This window comes from Ylistrum balloti, unplaced genomic scaffold, assembly GCF_031769215.1.
Source record: "Ylistrum balloti isolate Yb309-2 unplaced genomic scaffold, AGI_CSIRO_Ybal_v1 Utg372168, whole genome shotgun sequence".
NCBI lineage: Eukaryota > Metazoa > Mollusca > Bivalvia > Pectinida > Pectinidae > Ylistrum > Ylistrum balloti.
This window is the reverse complement of record NW_026783029.1, coordinates 50,932-65,422: the sequence shown is the minus strand read 5'-3', so window position 1 is coordinate 65,422 and position 14,491 is coordinate 50,932. Positions and strand designations below refer to the sequence as shown.

Below are 14,491 nucleotides of genomic sequence, written 5' to 3'. Positions count from 1 at the left end.
CAAATATACATATTCTTTAAAATGCTGTATATGATTGTTTACTGTAAGTCAAACAAGTGTCTCAAAAATCTCTTTGGTATATGTATAATAAAACATCAAATATCAAATCATGTATTTTTTTTATATATATAATTGAAGAATAATTGTAACAAAACAAAGAGGCCTGATGGACCTGTATCAGTTGCCAGTTATTTAATGCTGTTATGACATTTCAATTAAGTCGAGGCTTAGTTTATTTTTAAACTGGGTACATCTGTAGGCTAACACTTCAGGTGACTTATCTTACAGATCTTTGTTGGAAGTATTTATTCTACTGACACAAACATATTGGTAGCTCAGGTTGTTCACGTAATGATGGTAATAACCCTTTGAACTTTGAACACATTTGCCTCATCTGATCTTCCTATTAGTAATTACCATGGCATTATGCCTTTCTATAGAGATTTTATTGGACAAGTAGGTATGATGGTTTTCTGTGCATGTTTTATAGTGAAGTTGTGGTTCCCTCCACATACACCCTGAAAGATGTCTTTTGGGTCATATCAACAGTAACACATTGTAGTTGGCAATGTTCTCTTTTATTTGAAAATATATCACTGTATAACAACAAAACTATAAAATAAATTATTTCAGCACTCATTTAAACCACATTTCATACATTTTTATTTCCATCAAATCAAAAAAGAGGAGTCGAAAAACAAAATGTTACATAGATTTTAATTTTACATGTATACTCTATCATACACCAATTTTATATATACTTCATTCATTCATTGATCGCCTCAAAATAGACTAGATATATGTATATCTCACCAAGTAATATCATATGATCCCTGTTCCCACCAAGTAATATCATATCATCATGGAGATAACCAAGTAACTTCTAATCCACAGTCTCTGCAAATATCACCTTATCTTCCAGCAGTAATAATCAGCTGAGGGGCAGATTTCATCATTTCAAAAATGACTGCCATTATATCATTCACAAAACTTCATGCAAATGATCAAACAGAGATCTCACTCTACACAAAAACTTTGGCTGTGATCTCTCAGTTCACAAATTCCCGTATTGAGATCTTGCAGGTTATGAATGATTGTTGAAAGATCTTGTACCTAAAAAATGGATTCTACGGAAAATTCACAAACGATTTGTTGGCTGATCTAGACCTGTACAGTTTATAAATGCATCTCGTACTGATGATGAAGAGGTGAGACATCCATCGAGGTTAGAGTGAGAGAAGGCATCGCCAGCCAGTATGATAGGGGGAGTCTGAGACAGGACAACACAGCCTGGCTCATTAACATAACTCTTGTGTATCTGGAACACAAATGGAAACTACTAGAACATTTTGAAATTGTTTATCTTCACTGTGATCAATACAATGCTTTCTCACATTAAGCAGATATTTTTGTGTGAACGCAAAAAGTCAGTTAGGGAAATTTTTGCTATAATCATTAAACTTCATCTACTTTACAACAATTCTTGCATTCTGGGAAAACCTATATTGCTGTGTAGGGTTTTCTCTACCTTTTCATGCCTGTTCGAAGAAGTGAACCTCAGCTGTCTAGGTGAAAGCGAGTATGTTACCAATGTACCAACTGACCCCTCTATTTTAACTGTTATATCAACCATAACAAAAGTTCCACTATGAATTTACTGAAACCTATTTTCTATACAGATTTGAATTAGTAGAAATCCTTGTTATAATAGACCAGTGTTAATTAAACCAAACAAATTTACCTGAGAATATCTCCACTTGTGACCTTTGACCTCAGCTGGTTCTGGAATATCGGGGAGTAACTCCTTCACATGCTTCATTATAATGTCCTTCACACTGTCCTTGTCCTCCTCCAGGTGCTTCATTCCAAAGGGCACAGAAGTATGTATCACAACAGAGGGACCAACACTGTCACTTTCTGCAGATAGGAAAAGTTGCAGTGCATTCCAGAAGTTTTGTCAGTGTTAGGTGTTTTCACTTTGCAAATAACAATTCTGTTGCCTTAAAAACATGGTGATATCTCTACAACAGGCTTTTTCTACCAGTTGAGGTAGAAAACAGCATCTTTATCACTAATATGTTCATTTACATGATCTGTATTAACCTATTATTCAGCTGACAATAAGTTGTAAAAATATTTTCATGAAATCAAACATTTCAATTTTGAGAAACAAATTAAATCAGACATCATCATAATCCGTATCACATTACATTACTTCCATACTGTAGAGTCAAGGTGTTGTGTTTAAGTAAAGAAATCTATTCAACATTGTTACTGTGGCTTTTCTTAAGTTAATTACCTGTCCCTCTCTTCTTGTCATCAATGGCTATGTAACATACACATGGGTTATCTCTGAAGTACTTCACTGCCCATGGGTATGACAATGTTACACCCGGATCATAAAATAATCCTACAGCAAATCGCATTGAGTAAGATACATTCTCTAGATTTTCTTTGACTTTTGGTTGAGAATCTAGAACGAAAAAAAAAAGGTGAAACAATTAAGTGTTGAAATAATTGATAAATTAATTAATAGATGTTTAACAAATATCAGACAAAAGTAAGGACTACAAGCCTTTATCTATCAGAGCTTGACATTGTGCCTGATAACAAGTACACCAAGATGACAGAAACATACATTCTTAAACTGTCATCTTTTTTGCCTGAAATCTCATTCAAATATTATGCACTTTTGTTAAAAAGTGATAATGGCCTGGGATTGTGTCTTTGGTAAATATTATTTAGCTTTAGTATGATTACAGTAAACCAAGTCCACAATGAGTTGTAGATTATGTCTGGGACTTGTGGACCTCTAGAACTAAATTAGTATGATTACAGTAAACCAAGTCCACAATGAGTTTATTATGTCTGGGATGGCCTAAAAAGGGATTGTGTCAAATTAGTATGATTACAGTAAACTAAGTCCACAATGAGTTGTAGATTATGTCTGGGACTTGTGGACCTTTAGAACTAAATTAGTATGATTACAGTAAACCAAGTCCACAATGAGTTGTAGATTATGTCTGGGACTTGTGGACCTCTAGAAGGACAAAAACAGTTCACAGAACTAACACATGTAATAGGGAGTATACTGACCAATGAGTTGTCTGATAGAGCCGTCCAGTTGGAGAATTTGTGGTACAGGCATGGTCAGTATGACCCCATCACACAGTTCCTCTTGTCCTTTCAAGGTTGTCAGTTTCACCTTTTTGTTTTCTATGTCTACTTTGGTAACATGTTCTTCATATGCTACTTCAGCACCTAAAGTATAGGAAAAAACACAGGTACCACTATAAAATGACATATTCTACATAACGACATAGTACACATTCTATATAGTGACATGGGTACATGGTCTATACAATGACACAGGTACACATTCTATATAATGACACAGGTACATGTTCTATATAGTGACATAGGTACATGTTCTATATAGTGACATAGGTACATGTTCTATATAGTGACATAGGTACATGTTCTATATAGTGACATAGGTACATGTTCTTTATAATGACATTATACAATGTACATGTATGTTTGTTCCACAGTATACACCTAGAGTTAACATTAAAGAATGCCACAATCTTCTATTAAAATGAAGAACATATCTCATCTACAATGTGCAGAGAACTATTATCTCCTCATAGACAACTGTAAAGCATATGTACAGAACTGGAGGTATGTCATCTCTCTATATCTGATGTACAGTGTATCTATGGGACTCGAGGGACGTTAGCCCTCTGTAACTGATGTACAGTGTATCTATGGGACCGGAGGGATGTTAGCCCTCTGTAACTGATGTACAGTGTATCTATGGGACCAGAGGGATGTTAGCCCTCTGTAACTGATGTACAGTGTATCTATGGGACCAGAGGGATGTTAGCCCTCTGTAACCAATGTACAGTGTATCTATGGGACCAGAGGGATGTTAGCCCTCTGTAACCAATGTACAGTGTATCTATGGGACCAGAGGGATGTTTGCCCTATTAAACAAAGGCAGAGCTTATATTTCCCTTAAGGATGAATGTAGAGAGTATATACCTGCCTGCTTGACAAAGTGTTTGACTAGAGAACTGATCCCAGCTGGAGCTACATAATGTAGGATGTCTTCTCCTCCAAACTTATCTCCCTCCATCACACATGTTGATGCCTTTAGTAAACCTTGGGATATCAGCTCTTCATGTATACTACAGTAAACAAGATTGGAAGTCATGTGATATATACTGTTCCATGTTATTATAAGTACCATCTTCATCAAAATTCCTTATACAATGCATCATTCTACAGACAACAAAAAGGTTTCCTTCCCAACCATACACATTTCTATGTATTTCATGCTAACAGAATACAATATGTTTCAGGACAAACCAGACCTTAACATTATGTATATGACAGATTAGCATAGTACAAGATATACAGTATTATCCAAGAAGACCAAACTTCCTGTTCCTCTGATTAAAATAACAAATTGTAGGTATTGTAGTGTGATTTTATATTGTAATTAAACATTAGTTTTTGTGACATTATTGTTCCAAATTTTGGGAAGCAAATATTTTGAAGAATGAATGAACAAACAAATGAACTAGCATATGTACATACATGCATACATAGATACACAGATACATACATATAAAGAATGATTACAGTTATAACAGCATGTCCAATGTAACTTTTTAATCATGTGAAACACAACATACTTCATTTTTTTGAAGTCTTAATGATGAAGAAGATTTTACTAACAAAAAACATGTAGTCTGTTTCTTATTTCCACAATGTGACAGTACATGGATCATACCAAGATTTTCATACCTTTGATGGACTTTGGCATAGTGGAGATTAATTGAAATGTACTGGGCACCTAGATCAACAGTTGCACTCTTTCCGTTTGAGCAACGGCTTGTTGACATTCGCCCTCCTGATAAAAAACAATAAACAAGTTGGAGGAAAAAGGAGTTTATTGGCTGCAGATAGCTAGTGTAATATTAACAAGAATATCATGTACTCCTTTCTTAAAGCATGCATTTTTAGGGCTCAATCACCCTATTTACGTCCAGGTATCCAAATAAGACATTAGTAATTACCTGTATTTTTTCAAATAATTAGACAATAATTCTAGAAAATATCTTTGATCTTTAATACCAGGATTGTTTTGAAAATGAAAGTAAAATCTAATCACTGACTCATTTAAGAAGATATTATTCAAAAAGGTGTTTACAGCATTCCTGTAGATCTGTCTGATCAACAACTGTTAATGTTATGCAAATCCACATCTAAGTTGTACTTCATCCATATTGATATACAGTCTGGTATATACATCTTATACATATATACCAGTATGTGCTCTGACACCCCTTACTTGCCAGCCATGCCCAAATAACATGACTTTGACTTTTACTTACAGCTATATCTACACACTGAAGTTGATCTCTAATTTGAGCCATCACCAGGCCAGTCTAACTATTTACTCAGTGTAACGTTACCTTCATGAACATTCAACATGAGGCTGATCTTCTATTGATTACAAGTACATTTGTATACATGTGTTGCAAGCCCAGAAAGCCGTATGTGTACATGATTAAAAATAGTAAATGCAGGTAGTTTCTATACCCATTCACTGTCTTTTCGTTCACATTTATGTGATATCATAAATTGCCGTAAATTACTTCCCTTTAAAGTGCATATCATGTTAATGCTGTACCAACAGATCAAGGATCCACGGATCTGGACATTGTCTTTAACCAGAAACGTCCAGGTTTGAATTACAAGCAATATCACCATTCTATATCTCTTTAAGCAGTTTAAACGTTTTTTTTTAAAGAGAGACAATCACGTTTTTAAGTTTTAATTATTTTACCCGTTCCCCTTGACTTGTCCAGAATCTTAACAACGGCTCCATCGGGTAAGATTTTCTTCAGCAAAGCAGCAGACGAAGCTCCCGTAATCCCTGCCCCAACCACTACCAGCTTTTCCATTGCAGTCTTCATCATTATGATAACCTACAAATGTTTATCAGGTCACGTGTAAGAAAACGGGGTCTTATGTAAGTGTTTTGATCGTCAAGGGCGCTGACATGTTGGAACGACGTAAACAATGATCCGGATCCGGAACCGCACGATATAAATCCGGAATTATTGCTTTGATTTGAGAATTCAAAAATATGGATGTGATTGATGTGTATAAAATAGATTACTTCCAATCATGACATATAAACATAACCAATATTATATGTTTATTTTAAACCATCTAACATACAAAACTTACTTTTGTACAGTATAATGTGAAAAAGTTACACATGTAATTCTAAGTAAGTACTGCTCTCGATACTCCAGGGGTTCCGTGCATATACAATTATTTTCTCTCTGAAAGTGATCGTAACCCTTGAAGTATCGAGGATGCCTTTTTGATACACCTTTTGACACTTTAGACCAAATGTGGGGTTTGAACATGCCAACTTTGGAAGTTCAAACTGACCACCTTCATGTACAGAATAAAACAGTTGCGACAAAATACGCAAACTTAACTATCCCACACTTACCCAAAACTCGTAAGTATATCCAAATATGATAGATAACGTTAAAATTTGCAACATTTGTGTTTAATTTAGGTCGTTTTCAGCAATGATTTTATCATATCAATAGTCATATAAGCTCCCTATTAAAATGGCTATGGTACATAATATGAATAACTTCCATCAATTATATTTTGAATCAACCCTGTAAGAATCCGTGAATGTAATTCCCCATTCTGAATCATGCAAGCATCTCTGATTTTGAATTCAATCCTAATTGTATTGTCAATGTCAGTGTAGTCTTTCACTTTCAGATTTTCTTCTATTGTAGGTCACAATTTTCACCAACTTTATCTGGAACAAAAAAGAATCACTTAAGTTTGTTTGACATCTTTGTAGGTTCTCCATTTCTCTGATCTGTCGTCAACTTCATTAGTGTTGCAGTTTTGACATCACTCACCAGTACTGTTGATTTTAGTTTGGAGATTGTCAATCTTATCCTCCAATACCAAGATGGCATGTTCCTGTTGTCGTCTATAAGCTGACGATCCAAGTGTTCGACATAGAGAGGTACGTTTTCCATGACTAAATAATATAAGTAATTAGATAGACCATCAGTCGATATGCATATCAGGAAACGTTGTAGAGGTGTAATTTCCTTAATAGTTAGACCACTCCAGGGCGAGAGGTCGGGCCAAATAGGAGAAATAAACAAATTCTCCAAACACTGGCCTTTCTATTCTGTAGGAATACTAGGATTCTTCCCTAGCTTAGTCTGAAAGCATGCATGGGTGGACGGGAGGCAGGAGGGACCCAGAAGAGGAAATAGACAAAATTCTTTAAAATACTTCCTTAGGAATGCCAGAATTTTGTCCCAATTTGGTTTGAAGCATCCTTGCATGAAAAGGTATTAGTTTTACATAAAAGGTGGTCTCGGCCCCAAATGTGGAAATAGAGCAAATTCTACAAAATCCTTCTTATTCTGTAGGAATGATTTGTCCATCTCTTTAGACAGAGAAAGTCACTGACTGATTTTCCTAAATCTTAACTAGTAAAGGATTTCTAAAATCAAATCAAATGGGAATTCTGATTCAATGGCAAGGAGTTGTAATTTTGGGCAGTAGAATATTACAGAACTCACTAAAATTAGGAAGTAGTATCACTTGAATTCGAAGACTTGGAATAGCAATTCATTTACTCTCATTGAATACTGTTGTTATAAATTTTTCATGGTCAGGCAAACTTTCAGATGCAATAAAGAAACTTACAGCATCCTACCTAGAGTTGTAATACAATCAGTGAATTCAAAAGGAGATTGAAACTGACAACTCATCATACCAACTAAATAAATAACAAACACCAAAATAAAGTATTAATTTATTGAACAAAATTTTCATATAAAAGAAAACATGTATCAAGCAGAAAATACACAAGACCAACACAATCATATTGTAATCATAACTGATAGATATTTCATTTGATGACCATTCGTGTGATACTATCTAAATCTTACAACATTATAGAATATCTGTTTTATCAGAAAACAGTCGGAGGAGTTACAAGAAAATGATATAACACTACAAACAGTAACAGGTTATCCCAGACTGTCAGTGACACCACACTATCACACAGTAACAAGCTATCCCAGTGACACAACACTATCACACAGTAACAAGTTATCCCAGTGACACCACACTATCACACAGTAACAAGCTAACCCAGTGACACCACACTATCACACAGTAACAAGTTATCCCAGTGACACCACACTATCACACAGTAACAAGCTATCCCAGTGACACAACACTATCACACAGTAACAAGTTATCCCAGTGACACAACACTATCACAAAGTAACAAGCTATCCCAGTGACACAACACTAACACACAGTAACAAGCTATCCAAGTGACACCACACTATCACACAGTAACAAGCTATCCCAGTGACACCACACTATCACACAGTAACAAGCTATCAGTGACACAACACTGTCACACAGTAACAAGCTATCCCAGTGACCCAACACTATCACACAGTAACAAGTTATCCCAGTGACACTAAACTATCACACAGTAACAAGTTATCCCAGTGACACAACACTATCAAACAGTAACAAGTTATCAGTGACACAACACTATCACACAGTAACAAGCTATCCCAGTGACACAACACTATCACACAGTAACAAGCTATCCCAGTGACCCAACACTATCACACAGTAACAAGCTATCCCAGTGACACAACACTATCACACAGTAACAAGTTATCCCAGTGACACAACACTATCACACAGTAACAAGCTGTGCCTTTGACACAACACTATCACACAGTAACAAGTTATCAATGACACAACACTATCACACAGTAACAAGTTATCAGTGGCACAACACTATCACACAGTAACAAGTTATCCCAGTGACACAACACTATCACACAGTAACAAGTTATCCCAGTGACACAACACTGTCACACAGTAACAAGTTATCCCAGTGACACAACACTATCACACAGTAACAAGTTATCCCAGTGACACAACACTGTCACACAGTAACAAGTTATCCCAGTGACACAACACTATCACGCAGTAACAAGTTATCCCAGTGACACAACACTATCACACAGTAACAAGTTATCCCAGTGACACAACACTATCACACAGTAACAAGTTATCAGTGACACAACACTGTCACACAGTAACAAGCTATCCCAGTGACACAACACTATCACACAGTAACAAGCAATCCCAGTGACACAACACTATCACACAGTAACAAGTTATCAGTGACACAACACTATTACACAGTAACAAGTTATCCCAGTGACACAACACTATCACACAGTAACAAGTTATCAGTGACACAACACTGTCACACAGTAACAAGTTATCCCAGTGACACAACACTATCACACAGTAACAAGCTATCCCAGTGACACAACACTATCTCACAGTAGCAGGTTATCCCAGTGACACAACACTATCACACAGTAACAAGCTATCCCAGTGACACAACACTATCACACAGTAGCAGGTTATCCCAGTGACACAACACTATCACACAGTAACAAGTTATCCCCGTGACACAACACTATCACACAGTAACAAGCTATCCCAGTGACACAACACTATCACACAGTGACAAGCTATCCCAGTGACACAACACTATCACACTGTAGCAGGTTATCCCAGTGACACAACACTATCACCCAAGTAATGATAAATTCCAATGATAAAACACTATCACAAAGTAATAAGAAATCCCAGACTGATGAATAAAAACCTCTATTCCCAAACCCTTTAGCTCATATTTTTTTATGTAAGGTACTTATTTACTGATTTATAGACCAAAGTATGTAAATCTTGTGTGTTTTTTCTCCATTACATTATTCTCTAACTGTGGATCTCAATGTCACATACTCAAACCATCAAATCCGTTAAATTTTGATCCAAATCCACTTTACTAACAAATAACATAACTTTGATCTTAATTTTAAACTTTGAGCAATAAAGAAAATTTGCTTGGTTTTAGAATATGTAACAAGTTTCTATTTCTAATCTATAAAAGCAAAACCTCTTAACTCCAAAACTCTCATTTTCAAAACTTTTGAAATCCAACACCTAGCTAAAATATGGTAATCAAACTTTTGTACTGACCAGCAGATTTATGTACATGTCAGAAGACAATAAAAAGTAGTATTGCAACTTTCTTTTCTTTGATTATGTAAAAATACTTTCAGTGTTGAAAGGGATGTGACATGTCCGATATATATTTCACAAAAAGAAAAATATATGGTAAAGTAGAACATGACAATGAGACATCAGTTTCTTGTCAAATGTGTCATTTCTAACTCTTTAACCTTAATAAGGTGTAAAACTTGATGATATAATAACTATGGGGCAGATGAATGAAATCTGTTGAAAGATTCTGAAAATATGAGACTGATTAAGAAAAGGATGTGACATGAGAGAAGGTACAGAGGGACATGGGGACTACACTGTAATTCTTGTAACATTGTAGATGTTTGTCAGACTTCAATGTTTAAATATGTATGGGATGTATCGGAGATTACCCTAACCTCTTGTGATCATAAAACCATGTTTTATCAGTTGAAAATGTTTTATTGCTTTGATTGTTGATTAATCAGTTGCGTTTCAATTCGGAGAGGAAACATTTGGGACCATACTCTATACTTCGTCCTTGTGATCTGTGCCTGGTGTGACCCTCTGAACACTCCATAACAACAATGGCAAATAAGATGCATATATTTATTCCAAGTAAAATAACATTTTGGTGGGTAAATTTTAATTTGAAAGTTAAATTTCATCTTAGTAATATAATATGTTTCAGCATGATCTGTTTTATGTCCACTTCATCACACATGTACATAAAGAACAGCTTTGACATACAGGTATATAAAATATTCTATCAATACACGAACAAGCAAAAATATGTGTTAGTAAAATTCATTAAATCAATCACCAATTACGTAGCTGAGAGTCAGCCATGTACAAGTGTGAGAGTGAATGCCTATATAAGAATATCACAAGTGTAATGTGCTTTCAACTAATGAAAAACAGGAGTGAATGGCAATTTAATTACAATAAATATCTATATCACCCAAATTACATAAACAAATTAGTGAGTTACATTAATTAAATACGTTAGCAAATTTCATACCATGAAACACTTGAAATACCTGCTAGTGGTAACATTTGTTTTATATCACAACAAATAACTAATGTCTGCTGTAATACCTCAGTTGTGACATTATCAAAGTTGTGTCTAAATTGTCAGAAGATCTAGGGAGGAATTTTTGCTATGAAAATGTGAAAAATATGTACAATGTTCAATAAAATTGTATTAGTGCATGTGAATAATATTATTTTAAAAATGTCACTTCTAATCAAAATACACAATCTTAATCTGGATGAACCATTTTCACAAGATACAAATGCTAATCATGCAGTACAACATTATAACAATCCTATCAATTAGGTATACTGTTTTTTGGAGGATCATCAGTATGTCAAGATTCCATACTTAATTACTTCAATACCCCAACATAAGGTCAAGGTCGCACTTTGACCTTGTTACAACCTTGGAATATGGATGCCATAACACCATCAGTTTGTATTAAACTTAAGGTCACTTCGGCCTTCGGACCATAATTATTAGTTTCTTGATTGCCTTGGCAGATTTAGTAACTATGTAATACATTGTAGATGAATTTGATACAAAATTAAACCTTCCCATCATCCTCAAGGCTGTGTCTTCACTAGCTGTTGAATTTATCATACATTTGACCTGCCATGAGCTGTTTTGATCTGATGTGCTGTCATCACAATAGATGAATGTGACTGCGGCAGTACTACATATAAATGCCATTAAGAAGTATTCATTGTCTAAGTTAGCTCCCCTTAAATGGGAAATTTATCTACATATTTTCTACCTGAAATGAACGTTTAAAATTTCAATGAAAATTAAATCATTGCGCCCTGGTAGACCAATAAAATTTGCTGAAAGTTATTAGGTCTCTGAAAAATCAGCTTCCTTCAGTACAATACACCATTAAATTCCTTTTGAGAACCATTGAGAAGAACCAGGATATGTTTGTGCTATCTTATCATTTGACCAATAACAGATGGTAAGAAACTTCATTATTAATGTAAACTGCATTACTGCCAAGGCCATTTCATTGTGTTTACCATAAAACAGGTGAACATTTTCATATCTACAGTATCAAAGATAAGATCAGAGTTTTCTTTTTAAAATGTTTGCAAATTACATGCAGGACTTACGAGTTTGAGTATAGGATACTGGTAAGTATCATAAGACAATTGATTGACAAGATATCAGGAATCAGGCTGTGTGTTGGCAGCAGTCTTATCAAATAGTTTTGAATTTTGCTGAGCACAACATATGAACAAGGGACCTCCTAGGTAGACAAGAGGCCCCTGGGCCTTAACGGGACTATAAAGACCTATACATGTATATAAAACATAACAGCAGTTGTAGTTATAGAAACAATTATTAAATCATTAAAACAGTTTCCAATATTTTAGCAGTAAAGGTAAACAGCACTCCTCATTTCAGTTTCTCAACAGTCCCACAGAATTTCATCTCAAAGGCATGAGAGGGATTCAAAAGAAGTTTTAAATGTGTTTTTTAAGAAGTCATCCTGAATATTTGTGCTAGATGACCTAAAAATGTACACACTTGTAACCCATGGACCCAATCAGAGAGCAACAGCGTCTTTAGATACATGTATAAATTTGGCTCAGCATCAAACTTAATGAAGTCAGGGACTGAAATAGAATGAACATCAGAAAAAGAGATAATAAATTGATCTTATTTCAAATGATATAATGTCTGTTTAATAATCTATATCTAATGATTGGATTTAATTCACAATCTTGTCAGACTCTGTGAAACATAATTTCAGCCTTCATTTTGTCACCCTCTCAGGTGGCAAATTGGATATCATGATTACATCTAAACCAAATTCAAACCTGAGCAACAAGTAACTTGTCCGTAAGGTCAACGTGCATGCAGTTGTTTAAAATTTCTAGTTCAAAGTTGAACTTTATCCAGTAATCAACTAGGACAATTGAAAACTTTTTTAAGTCATTGCAGAGATGCCTTTATCAGGACCATTGCACTGACTCAATGAATTCCTCACATGAAAGTTGCTGTCATGTGCTTTGCAGATAAAACAAAAGTGACAGAAAAATTGTCCATACGAAAGGCTTTCTCTTCATTTTGCATGTCCAGTTATTAGTCCAGAGACAATTTAGAGAGTAACATATGTTCAGGACTAGCTTCCCCGATATAAACAAGAGTGGGCGAAACAATATACACCTGTCCCTTACTCCTGGACATATCAATGTACCTGTCCCATACCAAAAAAACATTCAAGATTTGTTTCATCAGAAACGATACAACAACACAAGAATGCAAACAGTAATGATAAGCGAAATTGTCAAGATGGACAAGAATGATATATGTTTTCATGATCGAAACATACTGAGCTTAAAGAGATGTGCAGAAAATTGAAAGAAATCTCTGGAAAAGATCAAAACACTGAAAAGTTCAAAGGACAGTGACTTTTTGAAATATTGTTTAAGCAAAATGCTGTTCATGTGAACACAATCTCATGTTGTGGTTTTCAAGCCTACAAAGGTTCACTGAAATTTGTTGAAAACTGAGGGAGAAGATATCTGGACTAGATTAATATTATGAAAACAACAAGGAGTAGTAAGTCTTCCAAATACTGTCAAATCAAACTACCATCCAGTAAAACACAACTGCATGTCATGGTGATTAAACCTTCCAAGTTTGAAAACGATCAGTTGAAAACAGTGAGGAGGAGATTTCCAAGTTGATAACAGATGGATGGACAGATGGAGGAAGAAAAATGTCATACTATAATACATCCCATCAAAAGTTTTGATGGGCTTGTAAAAACCCTGGTACTTTAACCTTTGAAAATATTTCAATTATTTTAAGAAATATGATTGTGCTGTGAACTTTCCTAACTATCTAGACAAACAAAATTAACATTATTTTTTAGATGTCTGTTCCATCATATAAATGATTGCAAACCAACCTAGTCTGATAATCACTAACATTACCACTGGTAACATCATATTCTATTATAGAGCGAGCTGGTCAAAGGATTCAAATATGGTAAATAATTCTCTTATATGTCTTTGTCCTAGGTATGCCAGCTCCTCTTAACAGTTAAGCTGTACTAACTTCGGGATTTAGAGACAATTCAGGTCATTTCAGGTACCACAATAATCTACCAGACCCTTAAACAGGTATGGTAACCTCTAAACACTGAAACCATAATGTCAGGCCCAAGATCATTGACCCAGGCACCAAGACACAATACATCAAACAACACAATCTTTTGCATAATTCCAACAGTTGACACAGGTCTAGGTAAGTATCTAGTTCAGCCTTGAAAAACAGCCTTTA

The 14,491-nt window shown here is 35.0% G+C and overlaps 1 protein-coding gene across 1 annotated transcript; it reads right to left on the bottom strand.

Annotated features, from left to right (window-relative positions):
* Positions 1–605: 605 nt before the first annotated feature.
* Positions 606–6,043, bottom strand: LOC132564316 (renalase-like). The gene is made up of 7 exons (XM_060228984.1): positions 5,858–6,043; positions 4,813–4,918; positions 4,045–4,190; positions 3,097–3,261; positions 2,300–2,473; positions 1,742–1,917; positions 606–1,318 (listed from the first exon to the last, which is right to left on the bottom strand). Exons 1-7 carry the CDS (start codon positions 5,988–5,990, stop codon positions 1,139–1,141), a joined length of 1,080 nt encoding a protein of 359 aa, XP_060084967.1. The 5' UTR covers positions 5,991–6,043; the 3' UTR covers positions 606–1,138.
* Between the last annotated feature and the right edge of the window lie 8,448 nt (positions 6,044–14,491).

Bases quoted from the DNA above. Each gene is read 5' to 3' on its own strand.
- LOC132564316 (XM_060228984.1), bottom strand. From the start codon at position 5,990: ATGATGAAGACTGCAATGGAAAAGCTGGTAGTGGTTGGGGCAGGGATT. The intron at 4,919-5,857 runs GTAAAATAATTA...GTTTTTTATCAG, and splicing joins GGACAAGTCAAGGGGAACGG to GAGGGCGAATGTCAACAAGC. The intron at 4,191-4,812 runs GTATGAAAATCT...TGTTTACTGTAG, and splicing joins TATGCCAAAGTCCATCAAAG to TATACATGAAGAGCTGATAT.